The sequence below is a fragment of the Balaenoptera ricei genome, chromosome 17 (genome assembly GCF_028023285.1).
Source record: "Balaenoptera ricei isolate mBalRic1 chromosome 17, mBalRic1.hap2, whole genome shotgun sequence".
Taxonomy (NCBI): Eukaryota; Metazoa; Chordata; class Mammalia; order Artiodactyla; family Balaenopteridae; genus Balaenoptera; species Balaenoptera ricei.
The window spans coordinates 4,319,798-4,342,324 of record NC_082655.1 but is presented as its reverse complement, the minus strand read 5'-3'; the positions used below and the strand labels follow the sequence as shown (position 1 = coordinate 4,342,324).

At 49.1% G+C, this 22,527-nt stretch overlaps 1 protein-coding gene across 1 annotated transcript in view; it reads right to left on the bottom strand.

Moving 5' to 3' along the window:
* COL22A1 (collagen type XXII alpha 1 chain) overlaps positions 1-22,527 on the bottom strand; it is a 248,238-nt gene that overhangs the window by 183,404 nt on the left and 42,307 nt on the right. Inside the window, exons 5-7 of the mRNA XM_059901262.1 lie at positions 16,784-16,895; positions 12,554-12,677; positions 5,676-5,951 (exon numbers count right to left, since the gene is read on the bottom strand). Of these exons, the coding sequence (XP_059757245.1) occupies positions 5,676-5,951; positions 12,554-12,677; positions 16,784-16,895 (512 nt within the window). The remainder of the gene's footprint in view (positions 1-5,675; positions 5,952-12,553; positions 12,678-16,783; positions 16,896-22,527) is intronic.

Genomic DNA, 22,527 nt, shown 5'->3' with positions numbered 1-22,527 from the left:
TGCTCTTGTCTCCGAAGGACTCTTCTTTACCCAAAACTGAATCGCGGCTTTGGGGCTGGTGCAGAGCAGCGAAGCAGGCAGCCCACCAGCTCCAGGGCACTGAGCGGTGGAAGGGGCACCGCTCTGGGTCTGTGCTGCTCAAAGCGAGAGAGCGGGGGCTGGTCCCGAGCGCGAGAACCAGCCACGCAATGAACCCAGAGAGGTGGAGGGCATCAGAAACTAATCCCTCTGGTTCCTGAGAGGGGTTACGGCTTCTCAGCGACCAGCTCCGTCCCCTGGGATTTGGAGCTGGGCAGGCCTGGGACACAGGAGCGGGAAACGGAGGGAAGGCTGGCAGGGCCTCTGGGGAGTCACACGGGAGGGGTCCCAGCATGGCAGGTCCCAGACCAGCTTGACCCCCAGAGCCCAGGAGCACCCCTTCCCGGCCCCGGGTCCCAAGGGTTTGAGTCTCCTCTCCCCGCAGCTCGGAGACGGGCTCCCTGCCCACAAGCCTAGATGCCCATTGACTTGCCTGGCCATTTCTCTTGCACATTCCTCAGCAGAGAGTCACCCGGGAGCCAGGATCCCCAGGCCAGCCCCCAGCCCTGCCCCCTTTCCCAGCCCAGGCCCTGGCCTCTCACCTCCTTCCCTAACAGGGCTCACCCGCCTTCTCCTTCCATCCACCCTGCTCTCTGCAGCCCCAGGGAACGTCCTCCAGTACAGCCCTGAGCTCTCCCCACCCTCCTCAACCTTTGCTGCCCCTTCACCTACAGGTGGATCCCAGGCCCTGTGCACTAGAAAGGCCTGGTCCTGCCTCCTGCCCTGCCCCGCCCGTCCCCCCACCGTGCTTCAGCTCCCGCCACCTCCCATCCTGCGTGCGCACAGACAAATCCAGTTCATCCTTCCAGGCTCATGCCAGAAGTCACTTGCCTCCAGGAAGCCACCCCTGCCCACCCCCTCCTGTCTTCCCCCATCCGCCTACCCTGTTCGTCTAGGTCGGGTGCCTTTCCTCTGGGTCCCACAATATCTGATGCTTACTGTTATCAAAAAAGTAATTCAAAGAGACCGGAAAGATCTCAATGTGATCCTTTCCTTTTATATGAGACCATAAGTGGCTTAAAGTCAGAGTCTTAAAGTCTTTCTCTATTCATTAAACATAGTGTTGAGACACAAGACGGAAAGAGCAGTCAGCACCCACTGGGGCGCCCCTATCCACCCGGGACACTCAGACAGCACCTGCTTGATCACATGAACCCCACAGCACAACACGAAGCACTAGCATGAGTCCCATTGACGCTGCCCACACGGACCGGAAGGGCCAGGCCGCAGGTTCGGGGCAGCTGGTGCGCATTTACCGCTTTCCATCCCTGGCATATACATGTGACAGAACTCATCAAAATACGTACTTAAGATCTGTGCATTTCACTATATATGATTAGGCCTCAATAAAGAATAAAATAAAATATGTGTTTATTGAGTGAATTAATTTAGCCTCACTGAACCAAAGCTTATTTAAAAATAGGAACAGTCTACAAATTTCACGGGTGTTATGAGAATCAAATTAGGTTCTATTTTTAGTACCTGGACCACAGTAGGTGTGCATATAATTAATATAATGAACAGTGTTATTCTATAATTAAATATGCATAACTAAAATACAATAGTAATACTACTTACTAACATTTATTAAGTCCTTATTGTGCATATGGGCTATTTGAAATGTTTTACTCTTCCTATATCTCTTAATCCTCTTAATAATAAATTTCCTCTAAGCAGTAACATTTCACAGACAGGAGACTGAAACTCCCAGGCTCCGCCCTTGCCAAGGTCACCCAGCCCGTGAGCCTGGCTGACCACAGAGCAGACACTCAGATCCCCTGCCCTGCACTCCTTCATCCCCTCCCTCCCCCCAGCCAGTTTCTCAGAGGTCACCCCCAGATCAGGATGAGCTGATCTCTGTGCATTAACTCACCCAAAACAAGGCCAGGTCTGGTGAGTCGCCCTCCCAGGAAAACCCGCTATCCCGAACTGTGAAGCCCCTGCACTCAACTCTCCTCCGTTCTACATGCCCCCAGGTGCAGGCACTTGACTGTCTAAGCCCACGTTGTCTTCTTGGAAAAAGTTTCAGGGGAACATCGCTTCCACACAATAACTGAGACTCCAAGGCACAGAGCACGCAATCCACCGGATGCTGAGCAAACCAGAACAAAATGACCCGTGGCGGGTCCAGACCAAGGTCAGAAGAAGACTCGGCACAGAAGCTGCAGAGAGCAGGTGAGAGGGGCCGAGCTCCGCATCAGGGGGACCTGCAGGAGGAGGAGTGGGGGGGGAAAGGGCTGGGTCACGGGGCTCTGCAGAGGAGCCCAGAGCACAGCAGCCTCAGTGATGCCTGCATGGGCACCTGCGCCCTCGGCCACCCTCTCTCGCCCACCCCTAGACCGTATGATCTCTGAAGCACAGGCCACCTCTTCACCCTCACTTTCCGAACAGCTGGTACTCTTCACAGGCTTAACATGTGCCGACACCGTGCTGAGCTCCTGCCAAGGATCATTCCGTCCCATCCTCACAGCCTCCATGTCACCGGGTACCATCACTGCTTGCAGGATGGCCATCATCCCGTTAGAGTCAGGGAGATACTCAGCATCTTTAACAACCAGTAAGCACAGGCCCTGCAATCAGAAGGGCCCTGACGCTGCCTGCTTCAGGCCCTTCCTTACCCTTCACTTGCTAGAGAATGGGCCACCTGGGGCGCCCCAGGGAAGGATAAGTGCCAGCAGCCGAGATGGAGATGGGGTACTGGGTGTGTGGGGGGGGGCTTGGGCAGCTGCTATTTACCAACCAGCATGAGACTATTTCAGTATTTTAGCAACCAGCATAACTACACTCATGCACACAAGCTGCAATGCAATCCTGGTTACAAAACCACCACCACAACAAAACCTGAGGGTTTGACATGTTAATAACATTTCCAAGGATACACAGACACAGAACAAGGATCTGAGCCCAGGCAGGCTGGCTCCAGAGCCCACCTTCCTAATCACTGGGCTCTACTGCCTTTAACAGGCCTGAGAACTTCCCACGTGCCAGGCACCATTAGCTGCTCTCTATGCATTAGTTATCGCACACAGTCCTCACAAACACATCGACAGGGGTGAGTCACGGTCTCCATCCTACAGAAGAGAAAACAGAGGCACAGACAGCTGCAGTCACTGGCCCAGATGTTTTAGTTTCGTTTGGTTTAGCAGACCCAGAGACCTTTATTCAAGTGAAAGTAGTATGTTTGTTTTGTTTATTTACTTGGGAAGTACTAGTAGCAGAGTTGGGAAGTGAGTTAGCCAGCAAAGGGTTGTTATCAAGGACACTACCACTGTGGGCAAGTGCAATTTAGACCTGCCGGGGAGCTCTGAGGGAGCCAATGGAGAAAATGCAACTTAGGGTGCTGAGAGGTGTGGGAGCTGGGGTATTGATACCCCAACTGCCACCAGCCCTTGGCTGAGGGCTGCTCCTGGGGTGTGGATAGCTGCTTGGTGTGGGCAGCGCTGTGTCTGGCCTGGGGGGTGTAGGTGGGGCGATGACCACTTCTCCTACCAGGGCTAAGTGTGTGGTGAGAGACGGTGTTTACAAGGAACCCAAGTCTGATCCCTGATCCCCTGTTTAGCACTCAGCTATATAATACAGATGGGTGCCTTAGAGGGTGTGGAATCTAATCACTTTCCTGCTTAGAAAAGATCCCAGTACCACCAAGATAGCATAATGGTGACGGTGGTGACCATGTTCCTGATGATGACTAACTCTTACTGAAAACTTGCAATATCATAATACCACTTCTTGAATCTTGATGTAGTCAAACTTACTCATTTTTTTTTAGTTTATGGTTTGTCCTTAACAAATCAGGAAACAATATTTGCAAAACATATAATAAATATGCAATTAGTATCCAGAGTATATAAGGATTATCTAGAAATAATTAAGAAAAGAAAGACAGCATTGGGACTTCCCTGGTGGTCCAGTGGTTAAGACTTCACCTTCCAATACAGGGGGCGCGAGTTTGATCCCTGGTCGGGGAGCTAAGATCCCACATGCCTCACAGCCAAAAAACCAAAACATAAAACAGAAGCAATATTGTAACAAAGTCAGTAAAGACTTAAAAAAAAATGGTCCACATTAAAAAAAAAAAATCTAAAAAAAAGAAAGAAAGAAAAACAGCATCATCGTAAAAACAGGCAGATGCTATGAACTGGCATTCACCAAAGTGGAAATCAAGTAGGCGATCAAAAAACACACAGAAGTATTTCTGAGCTCAGTGGTAATCAGGGAACTGCAGATAGAACCACGATAAAATACCATCGTATGCCCATCAGATTAGCAAAACAACAACAAAAACGTTAAAAAAAAAAGTCTATCAATGTGTTGGTGAGGATCTAAGAAAATGGGTCTTTCATACGTTGCTGGTAGACACATAAATGTTCTGTCACTTTGTTGAGAAGTTAAAATATGCTGGAAAGTCAAAAATTGTTTACCCTACAATCTAATCATTGAATGCCCCAGAGAAACTCTCCCAACTGGTATATATCTCCAGCCTCAAAGGCACGTGTTACCCTATTTTCTTCATGAGGAAAGCACATCTGGAGATGTGCCAGCACGTTCAAGACCCAAGACTTGCTGGTTATGATGGTGAAACATCAAAACAATCTAAATATTCACTAACAGGAGAACAAATAAGCAAAATGTACAATAAAATGAAGTATCATGCAGCAGCTAAAAGAAATAAAAGCTTAGACACATAATTTTCAGAGAAAAAAAGCAAGACGTGACTATACATGCTGCACATTATTTACATAAATTCCAAAATATCCAGCACACATCCAACAATCCTATATTTGATAACAGAAATACATATATGTGTAAATAATAAAAGAAATGGTTTTGGAAAGAGCTGTCCCAGATCATGATTTGGTTACTTCTCGAGAAGCAGGGGACGTTCCCAGTCGGAAGGATCAAGCTGACTTCAGCCTGAAGACAGCACGTGAGTGTACATGTGCTACGTGTGTGCACATTCATGGTGTGTGTGTCTGTGTGTATAGATGTGGGAATGCATCTGTAGAGGAAAGATACAGGAAAGTGAAAAAAAAGAAAAAAGAATTAAGGAGGAAAAAGAAAGAATAAAGAAGGAAAGAACACTGATGGATGGAATGGTGATGGAAGGACAGCTATTACCAGCCACTGAGTCTTCCCCAGTTAATATCCCTGGTTGGTGAAATGAGGATGATTTTTACTTATTTTCCATATACTTTCCTATATTTTCCAATTTTTTTACAATCAAAGAAGAAGGGAAAAGAGTCTAAATTTACAGGGAACTGTGTAACTCTATTTCTCTGCCCATCGATTTGTCTACGTATACATGCAGATATATGTCACGTGCCCCCAGTGCAGAGCACAGTGCCTGGCACACAGTAGGTTCTTAATATATATATGGAAAATGATTAAGTGTCTAAATAATTAAATGAATGAGTGAATGAATGAGTGATGGTGATATGGCAGTTTTCTGAGTCAGGGTCCTCCCTCCTAAGACAGTGCGAGGTGATGGCTTGATAAATGATACAGGCAGGTGTAGGGGACATCAGGAGCACCTGGCTCCTGAGGCTTCTCCCTGGTCACCCCAGGACCTGGGCTGCGGAAGGCCTGCCAGTACTCACGTCGATGGGCACGCTGTCATAGAGGCGCTTGCCGATCACGGTCTTCCCCTGAATGTCGATGTTCTCCCTCTCCTCGATGGGCAGTGTCTGCACCAGCGCACAGTCTATGTACAGGGAGACGTTCTGGGCCTGGATGCTCAGGGCCAACTTGTGCCAGTCCCGGTTGAAAAGGTCATGGACCCGCGGACCTCGGAAGACCACCCTGACGGCATCCGTCATGGCACCCACAGCGTTGTACTCCACGGCCTTGTTCTCGCCGTCCAGCCGGATGGACACCTGGGGAGGAGAGGACCAGAGGCCCCTTGAGCTGCATGGGACCAAGGGAGGAGAAGGCAACTGGGGAGGGGAGATCGCAGAGTCAGACCCGACAAACCTGAGGCAGATCCTGGCCGTGACCCTCACCAGCTGGTCAGCCTTGGGCAAATCACTTCCCATCCCTAAGCCCTGGTGTCCTCCTCACTACAATGGTGTTACCGACATCTACCTTACAGGCTGTTCTAAACCCTGTATTAAATGGAAGATCTGAGCTCACACGTTAATCCAGGGGTCAAAATCTCAAGTACCCGAGGGGCCATGCAGGTAAGAGTACCTTTGTGAAACTACAAGGGGACTGGTGAGGAGGGTCTTGATCTGTGAGACCGACCAGAAACCCTGACTGGTTTCAGCTTCTTTTAACAGGCGGCAAAACAGAATCCGTCTGTGTCTAGATACCAGGTGCCAGCCTGAGACCCCATCCACTAACCCAAACTCTCTCTCACCTGGAAGATAAAATTGAAGCCCTGGTAGAATAAAGCAATTCGGTGGCAGGGACCTTGGCTGTCTTGTTCACTGGATTACCCTCCAGCCCTATGCAAAATGCCTTGAAAACTCTGGAAGAAAGTTTTACTTTCCTCTGCATTTTAAGAATGAATGCGGGGCTTCCCTGGTGGTGCAGTGGTTAAGAATCCGCCTGCCAATGCAGGGGACATGGGTTTGAGCCCTGGTCCGGGAAGATCCCACATGCCGTGGAGCAACTAAGCCCGTGCGCCACAACTACTGAGCCTGCACTCTAGAGCCCGTGAGCCGCAACTACTGAGGCCGCGTGCCGCAACTACTGAAGCCCGCACGCCTAGAGCCTGTGCTTCGCAACAAGAGAAGCCACCGCAATGAGAAGCCCGTGCACTGCAACGAAGAGTAGCCCCCGCTCGCCACAACTAGAGAAAACCTGCACGCAGCAGTGAAGACCCAACGCAGCCAAAAAGTAAAATAAATAAATAAATTTTAAAAAAATGAATGAATGAAGTAATGAATGAATGTATGCTCATCCATGTGCTTATTTTTTCATCCCTTGCACGATACTCACTGAACATCCTCTGTGACAGGCAAGCAACCTGCTAGGTGTCAGGAGTGCAGGAGTGGGCAAGATCAACACTCCCTCAGCGCACGGAGGTGGGGGACATAACGTGGCATAGAAAACAGGTATTCACTGAGCGAATGGATGGATGGGTATATTCTTGTCCAGTCTCCATGGGGTTAGTCTCCATCTGCCCTGATATCCACGCTCCACCTCTCTCTACCCGGATCTGGACTCCCAGACTCTGACCTTTGACTTCCTGACCTGGGCTCCGATGCCCTTTGGCTTCCAGTTAGTCTGGCCCACGGGAGTGGAAATCCAAGAGCAGGAAGAGAGAGGGGTCTGGTATTGACTCTCCCGCCCTCCCAGCTTCCCTGCGGCTCCAGACGGCCATGTTTCTCCACATGCCAGGGCCCTTTGGGAGCTATCCCTCCTCCACGACTCCAGAACACAACGTCTCCGATAACCACCAACCTCTCCCTGCCCAGGCCATCCAGGCCCCGGGCAGGAGCTTCCTGCTGTTGGTAATCCCTGGACACCACAATATCTTTCATTGGTTTCCTTAACCCTGACCCTTAACCTCATCAGCTCCCTTACCCCGAGACACTTTACTAAAACACTCTTCAAAAATTTGGGTTGTCTATTGCTTGCCCACACCCAAACTGGCAAGTCATTTTTAAGCTGTGTGACCTCGGGCAGGTTTTTTAACCTCTCTGTGCTGTTCCCTCATTTGTAAAATGGCACTGATGATAGTGCCTACTTGATAGAGTTGTTATGAGAATTAAATGAATTTATAGATATGTAAAACACTTACACATCAGGCACTGTTCTAAATATTATCTATAATAAATGAAGCAAGTTCAAAGACATCACCGCAGTGAAGCCTTCTCTGACACACACGTGTAACTGGATTCTAACCTGGTCATTTGCTCTCACATCCTCAGGCATGTGGATTTATTTATTTTTTCATAGCATTTCGGGTCAGTGTATGAAAGCATTTTGGGTCATTTATTTCATCCACCCGTTTCTTGCCTGCCCTGCCCCGCCCCGTCCTTTTAAGCAGGCACCCTGTCTCTACTGCTCATCTCTTTAACCCCAGTGGCTAGGACAACACACGCCATATAGTAGGACTCAACAGAAAGGGAATGAATGAATGAATGAATGAATGAGAGCCCCGAGGTTAAAGGAAGGAGCCCACTGCCCTGCAGGGAACCAGCCACAGTGTTTATGACACCACCCAGGTGTTCTGGTTTCTCTGTCTCGGGTCCCCCACATGGCTTCAGCACAGCCAAGGGGAACCTAAAATTTATTTTTAACTGCATTGTCTGCTGGTACGTTACGGTTAGGGTGAAAAACAAAACTATGAACCCCTGACTAATAACCTGAAACTTCTCGTAAGCATAATCTAACAATCATGATTAAACCTGGTCTCTTTCTTGAAATTAGTTTCACCTGTTTGAGCCCTGTACCCCTGAGCCACCTGGGGAGCTTCATGAGGACATGGGTTTTTCTCCAATGTTTCTACTTCTCCCAGCACCATACAGAGCAGAGGAAGGCCCGAGTCCAAGCTGGGGGGGCCTCAGGGGGGCACTCCACAGCTCAGATCCATCAGCAAACCCTGTTGGTTCTATTTTCAAACTACATATCCAGAATCCCATCACTTCTCCCCAGTTTCCTACGACTACTTGGTCTCAGTATCATCTTGGGTCAAAAAGCAAGCCTCGGTTAATTTAAGAAAACTGAAATCCTATCAAGCATCTTTTCCAACCACAATGCTATGAGATTAGAAATCAATCACAGGGAAAAAAACGTAAAAAACACAAACACACAGAGGCTAAACAATACTAAACAAGAGATCACTGAAGAAATCATAGAGGAAATAAAAAATACCTAGAGACAAATGACAATGAAAACATGACGATCCAAAACCTATGGGATGCTGCAAAAGCAGTTCTAAGAGGGAAGTTTATAGCAATACAAGCCTACCTCAAGAAACAAGAAAAATCTCAAATAAACAATCTAACCTTACACCTAAAGGAACTAGAGAAAGAACAAACAAAACCCAAAGTTAGTAGAAGGAAAGAAATCATAAAGATCAGAGCACAAATAAATGAAATAGAAACAAAGAAAACAGTAGCAAAGATAAATAAAACTAAAAGCTGGTTCTTTCAGAAGATAAACAAAACTGATAAACTGTTAGCCAGACTCATCAAGAAAAAGAGGGAGAGGACTCAAATCAATAAAATTAGAAATGAAAAAGAAGTTACAACGGACACTGCAGAAATACAAAGCATCATAACAGACTACTACAAGCAACTCTATGCCAATAAAATGGACAACCTGGAAGAAATGGACAAATTCTTAGAAAGGTATAATCTTCCAAGACTGAACCTGGAAGAAATAGAAAATATGAACAGACCAATCACAAGTAATGAAATTGAAACTGTGATTAAAATCTTCCAGCAAACAGAAGTCCAGGACCAGATGGCTTCACAGGTGAATGCTATCAAACATTTAGAGAAGAGCTAACACCCATCCTTCTCAAACTCTTCCAAAAAACTGCAGAGGAAGGAACAGTCCCAAACTCATTCTATGAGGTCACCATCACCCTGATACCAAAACCAAAGATACTGCAAAAAAAGAAAATTACCGACCAATATCACTGATGAATATTGAGATGCAAAAATCCTCAACAAAATACTAGCAAACAGGACCCAACAACACATTAAAAGGATCATACACCATGATCAAGTGGGATTTATGCCAGGGATGCAAGGATTCTTCAATATACGCAAATAAATCAATGTGATACACCATATTAACAAACTGAAGAATAAAAACCATATGGTCATCTCAATAGATGCAAAAAAAGCTTTTGACAAAATTCAACACCTATTTATGATAAAAACTCTCCAGAAAGTGGGCATAGAGGGAACCTACCTCAACATAATAAAGGCCATATATGACAAACCCACAGCAAACATCATTCTCAATGGTGAAAAACTGAAAGCATTTCCTCTAAGATCAGAAACAAGACAAGGATGTCCACTCTCACCACTATTATTCAACATAGTTTTGGAAGTCCTAGCCACAACAACCAGAGAAGAAAAAGAAATAAAAGGAATCCAAATCAGAAGAGAAGTAAAACTATCACTGTTTATAGATGACATACTATACATAGATAATCCTAAAGATGTCACCAGAAAACTACCAGAGCTAATCAATGAATTTGGTAAAGTTGCAGGATACAAAATTAATGCACAGAAATCTCTTGCATTCCTATACACTAACAGTGAAAGATCAGAAAGAGAAATTAAGGAAACAATCCCATTCACCATTGCAACAAGAAGAATAAAATACCTAGGAATAAACCTACCTAAGGAGGTCAGAGACCTGTACTCAGAAAACTATATGACACTGATGAAAGAAATCAAAGATGACACAAACAGATGGAGAGATATACCATGTTCTTGGATTGGAAGAATCAATATTGTGAAAATGACTGTAATACCCAAAGCAATCCACAGATTCAATGCAATCCCTATCAAATCACCAATGGCAGTTTTTACAGAACTAGAACAAAAAGTCTTAAAATTTGTATGGAGACACAAAAGACCCTGAATAGCCAAAGCAATCTTGAGGGAAAAAAACGGAGCTGGAGGAATCAGACTCCCTGACTTCAGACTATACTACAAAGCTACAGTAATCAAGACAATATGGTACTGGCACAAAAACAGAAACATCGATCAATGGAACAGGATAGAAAGCCCAGAGATAAACCCACACACGTATGGTCAACAAATCTATGACAAAAGAGGCAAGGATATACAATGGAGAAAAGACAGTCTCTTCAATAAGTGGTGCTGGGAAAACTGGACAGCTACATGTAAAAGAATGAAATTAGAACATTCCCTAACACCATACACAAAAATAAACTCAAAATGGATTAAAGACCTAAATGTAAGACTGGACACTATAAAACGCTTGGAGGAAAACATAGGAAGAACACTCTTCGACATAAATCACAGCAAGATCTTTTTTGACCCACCTCCTAGAGTAATGGAAATAAAAACAAAAATAAACAAATGGGACCTAATGAAACTTTAAAGCTTTTGCACAGCAAAGGAAACTATAAACAAGACGAAAACACAACCTTCAGAATGGGAGAAAATATTTGTAAACGAATCAATGGACAAAGGATTAATCTCCAAAATATATAAACAGCTCATGCAGCTCAATATTAAAAAAACAAACCCAATTAAAAAATGGGCAGAAGACCTAATTAGACATTTCTCCAAAGAAGACATACAGATGACCAAGAGGCACATGAAAAGCTGCTCAACCTCACTAATTATTAGAGAAATGCAACTCAAAACTACAGTGAGGTATCACCTCACACTGGTCAGAATGGGCATCATCAGAAAATCTACAAACAACAAATGCTGGAGAGGGTGTGGAGAAAAGGGAACCCTCCTGCACTGTTGGTGGGAATGTAAATTGATACAGCTGCTATGGAGAACATTATGGAGGTTCCTTAAAAAACTAAAAATAGAACTACCATATGACCCAGCAATCCCACTACAGGGTATACACCCAGAGAAAACCATAATTCAAAAAGACACACGCAAAAAAAAAAAAAAAAAAAAAAAAAGACACACGCACCCCAATATTCACTGCAGCACTATTTACAATAGCCAGGTCATGGAGGCAACCTAAATGCCCATCAACAGACGAATGGATAAAGAAGATATGGTACATATATACAATGGAATATTACTCAGCCATAAAAATGAACGAAATTGGGTCATTTTTAGAGACGTGGATGGACCTAGAGACTGTCATACAGAGTGAAGTAAGTCAGAAAGAGAAAAACAAATATCGTATATTAACGCATATATGTGGAATCTAGAAAAATGGTACAGATGGACCGGTTTGCAGGGCAGAAATAGAGACACAGATGTAGAGAACAAACGTATGGACACCAAGGGGGGAAAGCAGGGGGGCGGGGGGTGGTGGTGTGATGAATTGGGGGATTGGGATTGACATGTATACACTGATGGGTATAAAATAGATAACTAATAAGAACCTGCTGTATAAAAAGTAAATAAATAAAATTAGAAAAAAAAAAGAAGAAGAAAGTGAACGTGTCTCAGAGCCCACACCAAGAAAGGACTAGACACGAGGTCTGAACCCAGGTCGTGCTGACTCTGAGCCAGTTTCCTCCACTACATCATGAACGTGCTGCTAAGAGAGCGTGTGCCATAGGACAGCAGCACTGGCTGCCACCTCCCTGGCTGGGCTGAGGGCCCCTGAGACAGGAACTGGGCGTTCTGCCCCACCAGGTGACGGGCGCTTGACCGTCCAGGGAGAAGTGCAGCCCTCTGGCGGTCTGCCAGCCCCTGCAGCTGCCCTGCGCCTCTATGGACACCAGACCCTCCATCTCCCAGGCCCAGGACAGAGACCCCAGGAGAAAACACGGTGGTTGATGCCAAGCCCACGAGAAGGAGAAAGAAATCTGCCCTGAGACAAGGCGTGCTGCTCACACCTGCGGGATGCCGTACTGGTCGATGACCTGCCAGATATACCAGTCTTCTTTCCGAGACATCTTCCGGAGCCGGAAGGTGGTGACAAAGGCGTACTCATCAGGCAAGCCTTGCGGGAACACATCCCTGGAGGGAGACAGAGACAGATGGCGCCGGGCTGAGAGAAGAGGCTGCAAAGGAAGCCCACGCACCCCGGGGTCACGAAGTCCTGCCACTCTGACCGCCTAGGGTTCTAAAGTCCACCTGCTCGCCTGCCTTTACTGCCTCTTCCTTCAATCAGGGCCTCCATTCAACCCTCTGCTGACCCTCGCTGTGGCCCCTTCACTGTCCCGCTGCACCCGCCCTCAGCCCCGTCAAATCCACCCCCGCAGTGCTCGTCTGCTTCCATCTCTCCAATGATAAATGCTAAACTGCCACCCCGCCGCGGAGTCAAATGCGGCTGAGTGCTGCAGCCCTCTCCTCTCCCTGCCTGCTGCCCCTCAGCAAGGCCACACTGTCACATCTTAGCCCGCTTGGTCCCTGCCCCACGTGCCAGGACATCCTCCGTCTCCACAGAGCACTGGTTTCCTGAGCTCGGGGGACCAGCCCCTCAAATGGGGGAATCCCTCGACCCCTGCAGCTCCAGCCCAGACAGCCCTGCACTGCCCTTCCCCCTACAAATTCGGCATGCACGTTGTTCCGCGACAGAAGCTACGGGTGTACGGTGTTGTGATGCCCCCGCCCTAGCTGAGGGCGGCCAGGCTCTCACGGGGTGACTCCTGCACCCCGCTGCTCAGCGGTCGAGCACAGGCGCCCCTGCAGACAGCGGCAGGTCTCCAGAGCTCTCCTCTTAACCGCCAGCTGTTGCCCGGCACACCCGCTCACGGCGGGCCAAACCCTGCTCTGGGGGCAAAGAACGCAAGGCGCTGCCTTCTGCACCGGAGGAGGCGGAAACTGTCTGGCCAGAGAGCCAGGAAGGGAAATGAGGAGGCTTCTGGGTTTCTGGTTCTCAGACTCATGGACCCTCAGGGACCCTACGTTTGGCTGTAGAACCTGTGAGCCAAGACTGGTCCTCCCTCTGTGATCTCGGTGCACAGATCCGAGCCGGGAGTTGGCCCAGCCGTTCAGAGTCGTTCTCTGAGCTGGGATTTCACCCAGGATCACATCCAGGCACTGGGAGCAGTGCCCTTTACTCCCTCGGGCCTTTCCAGGATTCAGGGACGTCCTAGGTCACTGCCACACGGGAGGGACACGGGGCTTCCCCACCCCTCTGCACGGACACAGGCTGTGAAGCCTCAGATGGACATTGCCCTTCAATTTTTTTTTCTTATTATTGCATTAATGAGGCCAACTATGCCACTGTTCTTTTCTAAACACACTTAATTCTCAACGCACACGTATGTATAATATACAAATATGCTATGTATCTAAACACACCGTATCTATATATTGATAACTATATGTTTATATCTCTATCTACAGGCACACCTCGTTTTGTTGTGCTTTAGCTTTACTGTGCTTCACAGATACTGTGTTTTTTTTAAAAATTGAAGGTTTGTGGCAACCCTGCACCAAGCAAGTCCATCAGTGCCAATGATATGTACACTGTTTTTTAAGACGTAATGCTGTTGCAAACTTAAAAGACTACAGTATGGTGTAAACATAACTTTTATACGCACTGGGAAACCAAAAAATGTGACTCTTTGTTTTGATATTCGCTTTACGGCAGTAGTCTGGAACCAAACCCACAACATCTCCGGGGTGTGCCTCTATCTCTCTCTCTCTCTATTGAGAGACGAATACTTTTTCTTAGGCTGTGTATATATACAGATATACAGGAGAGGGTAAAGGGATTGGAGCTGAAGGACCTGAGTTTGAGGCCAACCTCTGCTTCCCAGGAACTATGAGATTTTCAACAGGTAACTGTCCCATTTTGAGCCTCAAATGTCGCACCAGATAAATGCTGAGAATAATACAAGCCTTGCTCCCCCTATTTTACTGTGGTGAGAAATAAGTTAGATAAGGTGTGTAAAGTGCCCTTTAAACGTTTAGCAAGTAAGAAAAATACAAATATTGAAAGTGACACCCCTTTTCATTATGAACAAAATTAACCCGTACATTAAAAATTATACATGTATGTATGTATCTGTGTAAATTGTATTAGAAATGAAAAGGGTGCTATTCTCACTCAACACGTCAGAGCTCTGTCGGTTTCTGTTTCTGGTGTTTTGCCATTAAAACAAACTTGAAACCATGTAGAAATTCCTTCTCAGGACGACTCAGCATAACATGAGCCCAAATCCATTTCCCAGAAACACTTCAGCCCCACGTCCAGAGAGCAGAGTCCAAAGCCATTGTGCTGTTTGCTCCAAATGTCCTGATAGAAAGATGGCATCCTCAGCAAGTGGGAGGCCTCTGCTGGGCTCCCCACCATGTTTGCGTAACGTGTGCTTTCCTCCCTCTGTTTTGTTCTTTCTCTATTACACGTTTGCTTTATTATTATTATTATTATTATCATTTTTGGCCACACCGTGCAGCTTGCAGAATCTTAGTTCCCCCACCAGGAATCGAACCTGGGCCCCCTGTGGTGGGAGTGTGGAGTCCGAACTGCCAAGGAAACCCCTTGTACGTTTGCTTTAAAGTGAAGTTGCCTGTGATTTTTTTTTTTTTCTGTTTCTAAGTGGTATGGATGAATTGCACAAGTTAGGCCAAAGAAGTAAGGGGAGTTAAGTGGGAAATGGAACCTGGATTCGGTTCATCCCTGTGTGGCCCCCAAATGAGCATGGGACCAGGTGATTAAGATCACCCAGCATCTGTATCTCAGCCCCTGTGTGGACAGAACAACACCCACAGTCAGGAAGGCACGCCTCCCTTAAGGGTCTGCTGACTGTGGTAATGGTCTCCATCGCAGGGTGAGGAAACGGGACCCAGAGAGAGAAACTGACCTGGCGTTTCCTCTTCTGAACCAGCACTCTCCCGGGATGCTGGCACTGTGAGCCGTGGAGGACGTTAGGGCCCGATACAGTCCTGGTGCAAGGCTGGCACTCAGAGATCGCCCACCGAGCTGGAGAAACGATTGCATGCCTGCAAAATGCAAGCTCTGAGGCCTCATGTGCCAAGCCCACCTTTGCCAGGCTAGTATCTAACGGAGCCTTCTCACTGATCGTGGACTGATTCATCCCCTCCTCCAGGCAGGCAGAGACCAGACTCAGGCCCTTCCAGGAGCTTCTCCCAGAGCTGGGGAGACAGTCTGCAAATGACTCATTGCACAATCGAGTCGCTGGCTTCAATGTTGCTGCATTTTATGCAGGAGGACAGGTTGTGAGGAGAGAGAATAAGGGGAGGCCTGGCTTAACCTCAGAGTTCGGGGGAGGCATCCTCGAAAGCAGGACAGACGAGCTGTACTCTGAAGGACAAGCAGGGTCCCAGGTAGAGGGCAGTGCGGACAGTGACAGGCCAGGGCGAACCTGACGCCAGAAAGGCAGCACGGGGCTAGATCACACACAGGGTCTTCGCGGGCCCTTGGCTTAAGAACACTTAGAAGTAATTAAAGAGTTTTAAGATGAAGGATAATGTCAAGATAAAATATCACTTGTCATTTTCAAAAGATCATTCTGCCTGAGAGGAGCAGAATGGAACATTTATCGTGGTGTCATCGTTAGCCCTTGACTGGAGACCCCACAGGTGTCAGACCCTGGACTAATCTTTGCATCATGAGCCTCTCAAACGACGTTGCAAGGCGGACACATTCATCTCAGGTGAAACAGATGCCATGACTGGGGCACAGGGACCTCCAATGATTTGTGTAAGGCCAGGAGCCCAGCAAACACTGAACTGGGTCTCCACTGGCCAAAACGACTACACGACTCTGGGTGGTGCTCTGCCTGCGCGTCATGCAGTGGCTGGTCCACGGTAGGTGCCGTGGATCTAAGCCATAAATGATAAACGTCTGCTGTTTACTGAACTAACAGAAAAATGCAGGCATGAATGGATGGAGGATGAACAGCACACCTGTATGGACAGGTGAGTGTAGAAGGGCCAGGGGACCAACAGCGTCAATGGCGATACATGGCTAAGAAACAGGCTGAATTCCCGGGCCAGCGATTCGGCTGCTTCCTTTCAGGGTTGACCTCACCAGGCACTCTGTGGGCGAAATCCCTGCCCAGCGCTCAGTGAGCAACCGTGCTGAGCAGCGCCTTCCCACCCTTGCAGAGGCGGCCCGGGCAGGTCTAGAAGGGGAAGCAACCACTCACTCAGTCCTTTGCACCACAGGGAAGGATCCCATCCGGACGTAGGAACTCTGCGCCCCGTTCTCTCTCTCCCCCAAGGTCGCCTTCACACTGAACAAATCCATCAGGTCAAAACCTGTCCAGAAAGAAGAGCCAGGAGTGAGTTTGGCCAGAGGAGCCCGGGAGACAGAGGAAAAGCACATCTGCTCTCTGGGAAGGTGGCCAGCCCGCCCTGCCCTGGGGGAGCGAGTGTGGGATTTAAGCGGAGGGAACTGTGCAAATACATCTCCCAGGTGAAAACAGAAACAACAGAGGGAGGAGACGGACAGCTTCTGTTTCCATGGCCAATTGCAGGAAACAGGCAGAGACGCTGGGGTTTCCAATGAAACACGAGCCTTCGTGAAAGTCCTGGATCACAGGCGAGCTTGAAGTAAGCAGTCGGCCACCATTCTGGCCGTGTGACTGGCATTCAGGGAGCCCACGTGGGGACCCCCGGCTCACACAGGCTGGCTCTGCAGGCCAAGTGGCAACTTCGGCTTTCCTTCTTGCAGCCACATTTCCGCAATTCATTTGGACTTTGCTTGAGTTATAATTTAGCAGCATTTAAATTGCATGATTTTAAAGCGCGAAACATCAGAGAGAAGAAGACCGTTCGTGATACTGCATTAATGGAAAGGCGTATTTCGTTTTGTTTCGGCTCTGAGAGAGGACCTTGCTCACTGGCCACACGAAGTAATGGAAAAGACACGAACTTCGGGCTCAGGGGAGCTCACGGGACAGGCGGTCATCCAGCTCAGTCACACATTTGTGTGATGCTGAGTGGGTTACAGAACCCGCAAGAGCCTCAGTACTTGGTTGTGACAGAAGGCTTGACACCCGCCACCTTGGCTGTCAAGAGAATCCCAGGGCGGTCGCTCAGCCGTGGTAGGAAACCGACTCAGCAGGTCAGTTATTCACTCAGGATTCCCCACCATCAACAGCACATACTTATCCATGACCCCCTACAAAACCACCTGGACCGGTCTGGGGGGGCTGCCTTGAGGCCTGCAGCTGGGGTCCTCAGAGGAGCCCGACCACGACGCCCACACGGAGGCAACGGTGGGAGGTACCGGCCTGACACTGCGTCCCTGGGGAAGGGGAACCTCGCGGCAGGTGAGAGGAAGCCGCCTGCGGGGGGGGCACCAGGCCTCACTTGTCTCCGCATCCCCGGGCTAACATGCCACTCGGTGTCAGTGGCACCTAAGCCACGAGACTTCAGGAAGGTTCTTGCTGTCTCCAACATTCTGAGGTGCTGCCATGGAAAACGGGAAACGAACTTGCAGGGCTCACATTAGGATGATTCAAACATCTTCTAACTACATTCTGTGCTAAGAGATGATTTAGTCATTCAACTTGTATTTTGAGAGCCTCTCTGTTCCAAGCCCAGTGTAAGATGCTGCAAGGACAGAAAGGAATTAGCATCAACTGAGAGTTTCAGCAGCAGAGTCAGACAGGCCTGGGCTGTGTTCCTGACCACCAGGTCCTAGCTGTGTGACCTTAGGCAGGTTGCCTGACGTCTCTGAGCACCAATTTCTTCATCTGTAAAAAGGGGATTGTCTTTGCACCTCACAGGATTGTGGTGAAGCTTGAATATGATAACAAAGCTCTTCGTACAGAGCCTGACATAGAGCGGAAGACCCACAAAATAATTTTCGTATTAATTATTTCCCTTTACAATGATTACAGCCTCTTCTCCCACTAGATTCTACCCATGGATATCATTTACGCATTCAATACATATTTTTTGAGATCCTGCTCTGTGCCAAGCATGTATGAGCACTGGAGACGCAGCTGGGAGAACTGGTGCCCTAGTGGGAGACCAAGAATAAGCACATGTCCAGCACAAATGTAAAGGACAATTTCAGGCAGTGAGGAATAATTAAACAGGATTTGATGGGAGGTGAGCAGGGGTGACCAGGCAGGCCTCAGGGGGCGGGCCACCTGAGCAGGGGCTGTTCCAGGCCTGGGGCAGGGCCTGCGATGGTCTGGGAAGGGATTCCACGCAGAGCGAGGCTGTGCTGAGATTGAGGCCCTGGGGGACTTTAGGCACCGGCCCCTCCCCAGCCCCTGCCATTCTGAGGTTGCCTAGTTCTCAGAAAATGACTAAGAGTTGCCATCAGGTCATTTCTAAACAGCATCTCACACACCAGCGAATTAACAGAATTCTCGGCACAACGTTAAATGAGACTTGGTCCTTAAGGTAGAAAACATGTGCCCAGAAGCTCCCTCATGGATGAAGACGGCATACCTTGGAACAGTGTGCTATTTAGTGCACACTGAGGCAAACGATCTAGCCTCCCCAGAGATGGTGGGGGCGCCCCCAAGGGGCAGGCACCCCCAACGTCATCACTGGCAGCTCTGGGTTTAAGGCCTCACAGAGCCCGGCAGGTCCAGCGGGATCAGCTGGTGGACCGCACTGGGCCACACAAGGAGGGATCTCGTGAAGATCCAAAGGGCTGCCCGTGCACTGGGGCCCTGGACCTGGAAGTGACCCGCGGGGCTGGGAAGCAGAGGACAGTGGGAGGGGCTGGTGCTTGGGAATGGGGTGACTGGCCCACAAGGGTTCCATGGAAGGGACACCAAGCGGTAAAAGGCTCGTTTAGGCTCAGATTCTGTTCCCAGGAAAGGCAGAAGAGGCGGGCGCAGGTATTGGAGCCACTCTACCCTGGGTGTGAAAGCCGGCCCAGCGCCAGCCGGGGCACAGCCCCCATCCTCGCGTCTCCTTCAGCAACGACGCAAGGGTAAGGGCCCAACTTGCAGGCTCGCCGCCTCCGGGCCTCCAGGTGTCCCTGACATCTCCCCCTGCGGGAGCAACTGGGTCCCGGCGGGCTCTCCCGTTTGTCAGCACTCAGAGGCTCTCAGTGGCCTGGGAGCAAAACCCCTGGAGCGGTAACTGCCTGGACATGGGGTGGGCTGTCGCTCCAGGGAAGCAGCCACTTTCATTTAAGGAGGGAAAATGGGGACCGGAGAGCGTCTCAGTGAGACACACCTGGGCCCTCCCTGCTCTTAGACTCTGCAGCTCCACGACTCTGGTGCAACTACTCAGCCCCTGCAAACTCCCACTTCACGGGGCTGCCCAAGGTCCACAGGGGTGCGCGGGCCCCGGGGGCTCCCACTGAGTGCTGGCTCTGACTCAGAGAGCGGGCTCAAGATCCGGCGGGCACGGGCCCGATGCCGCCCAGTAAGGTGTCAGGCAGAACGGCAAAGAGGCCTGCTCCCCGACTTCACAGCTCCATCCCTGTCACTGGAAACCACCACCTTAAGCTGGGCTTCCTTGTAGCAGTTATATGTGGGAGAATAAAAAATAGTTTTAAAAAAGCAAACATATGCTCTACTTTCTAGTTCCACTTTCATTGGCTTCCATGGATAAAAACAAAGACTTAAACACCACAAAACTCTGAACAACAAGCAATTAACTAGGAAGCAGCAAAGGGCATTGAGAGAAAGATGAATTGCCTGCAATAAATAAAGGCCAGGAAGGAAAATGAAAAATGTTCCCGAGGTAAATGGACCCTGATGCGAGCGAGGCACTGCGAGATAAAGCGGCGATTGTTTAATGTAGAAGCTGCAAGGATGCACCTCTCCGAAGTCACGGACTCAGCTGAACCAGGTGGTATCGGGGACACCGTGACGATCGCCCAGAGTCCTTCAAAGGTCTGTGATAGACAAAGCTTTGCCGGACCCCCAGGCACGGAAGTTACTCCCGGGTCTTTCGTGGGTCTGGCCGAGGTGCACACGGTTTATGTGTCCCCAGGAGAAGGTGAGCAATTTGAAGGATGGGACCTGATCTGATTCATGTTTCCATCCCTCAAAAAGTAAGGGCTCTGGTTGTCGTTCTTAACTGAGGCACCGTCAGTGGAAAGAGGGAAGGAGAAAAGAAAGGAATTCACTAAACCATTAAGGGCCTCCTCCATCTTAGATGCCCTGTTGGCTGCTCCAATGATCAACAGGACAAAATCCCAACCCCAACCCCCAAAAGTTTAGTGTCTACAGGGAAACAGGCACAGAGAGAAGCCGTGTTGGTATCATGGGTAAATGAGAAGGAGGGGGAATGGCTGGGCTTGTAATAACAGCACATGGAATATTTTCCCTGCCCAGCTGAGGAGCAATCAGGGAAGGCTTCCCAGAGGAGGCAAGGCCTGGCCTGAATTTAAAGAACAAATAAAATCTGGGCAGACACAGATGGAAGGAAGGGCATCCAAGGTAACTGGATGTGCAAAGGTCACCGGACCTGAGTCACCGAGGTTCTTTCTGAGAATCCCACTATTTCGGGATGTCAGGAGCCATGGTTAGGGGAGTGAGCTAGGCAGGGGCAGATCAGGCTGGGCTCTGTCGGCCACGCGAGGCAGTTTGAGTTTCTTTCTACAGGCAGTGGGGAGCCTCGGAAGGGCTGTAAAGCAAGGGAGAAACACAATCTTGTTTCTATGCTCAAAGACCATTCTGGCAGTGGGGATGGAGGATCCGGGAGACTGGTGAGGACTAGACTCGGAAACACAGGCCTGGGGAGGAGGGAGGGAAGGAGCAAAGAGCTGAGATCATCTGAGATGCTCGTGACGTGGCAACGGTTATCTGAAGGTCGGAACCCGGTAGGAGGAGACAGACATTAGGATGTCTGTGGCCAAATCTCAGAGCTGGACCGTGGCCAGCACTTTCTTTCAGCCTGAAATAGCTGACCCCCCAGGAATGCTGTATAACACCTTCAGTCACTGGAATTTGCAGAACATTCCGTTTTTAGAGCCGGGAGGGGTCCTCAGAGAGATCATGTTGGATGTATTGTTGCGTAAGTGGGGAAACTGAATCTCAGAGAGTCGGGTGATGGACCCAGGCCGCCTGGCTGGGGAGCAGCAGGGCCAGACCCACGCCTCCAAACTGCTTTGTCTGTTCTGTTCCCCGTCCTCACTGTTCCAGCCCAGATAAGCCCTAAAAATAGCCAGAGTCATTTAAGGAACCGCCTGGAGGTGAGGCTTTGGGGAACTGCATTTTTTACAAAAGCTGCTCCGATTACCCGACTGCGTTTAAGTTGGCAAGTATGCGGTGCCATCTCTCCCTAACTCCGGTCTCAGCTCCAGCTGGCAGGAGCCTTTTTTCTGGTCTGGTTATAATTAGAGGAGACGATAGATCCCGCAGGCTCTCTGCTCTCAGAGCTGCACAAGCGGGGCATCTGCACCGTGTGCTGATGGATGCCCACCCAGCACTGTGATTTACTTCCTGGGGGCCTCGGAGCCCACCAAGGGGAGGCGAGGTTCCAGGCTCCACTGGCAGCAGATCCACACAGCGGATTCCGCACAGAGGGTCCCATTTCTATCCAATCACCACAAGACTCCTCAGCGGGATCCTCACATGCCAGAGCCAAAAGGATTTGTTCCCAGCTTGCATAAGCACACATGTGCGCACACGGACATGCACGCACGCATACGCATGCACAAACACATACACACACACACACACACACACACACATTCTGAATCTTCCCAGCCAGAATCAGTTATTCTTCAGTGGAAAAAAATACTGGGGGCTCTTCAGTCCGTAGAACGAGAGGAAAGCTCATTCTGATTTACAGACGATAAGGCAGATGAAATGGTGTTCATTTGTGCCTCCTCCCTCCCTCCCTCTCTTCCTTCCGATGGGCTGGATGTGAGCCCTGACTCCGCCACAAACTCAGGCAAATTACTTAATGTGTCTGTACCTGTTTCCCCAGCTACAAAAGACACAGTGGTGCTGGTCTCCTA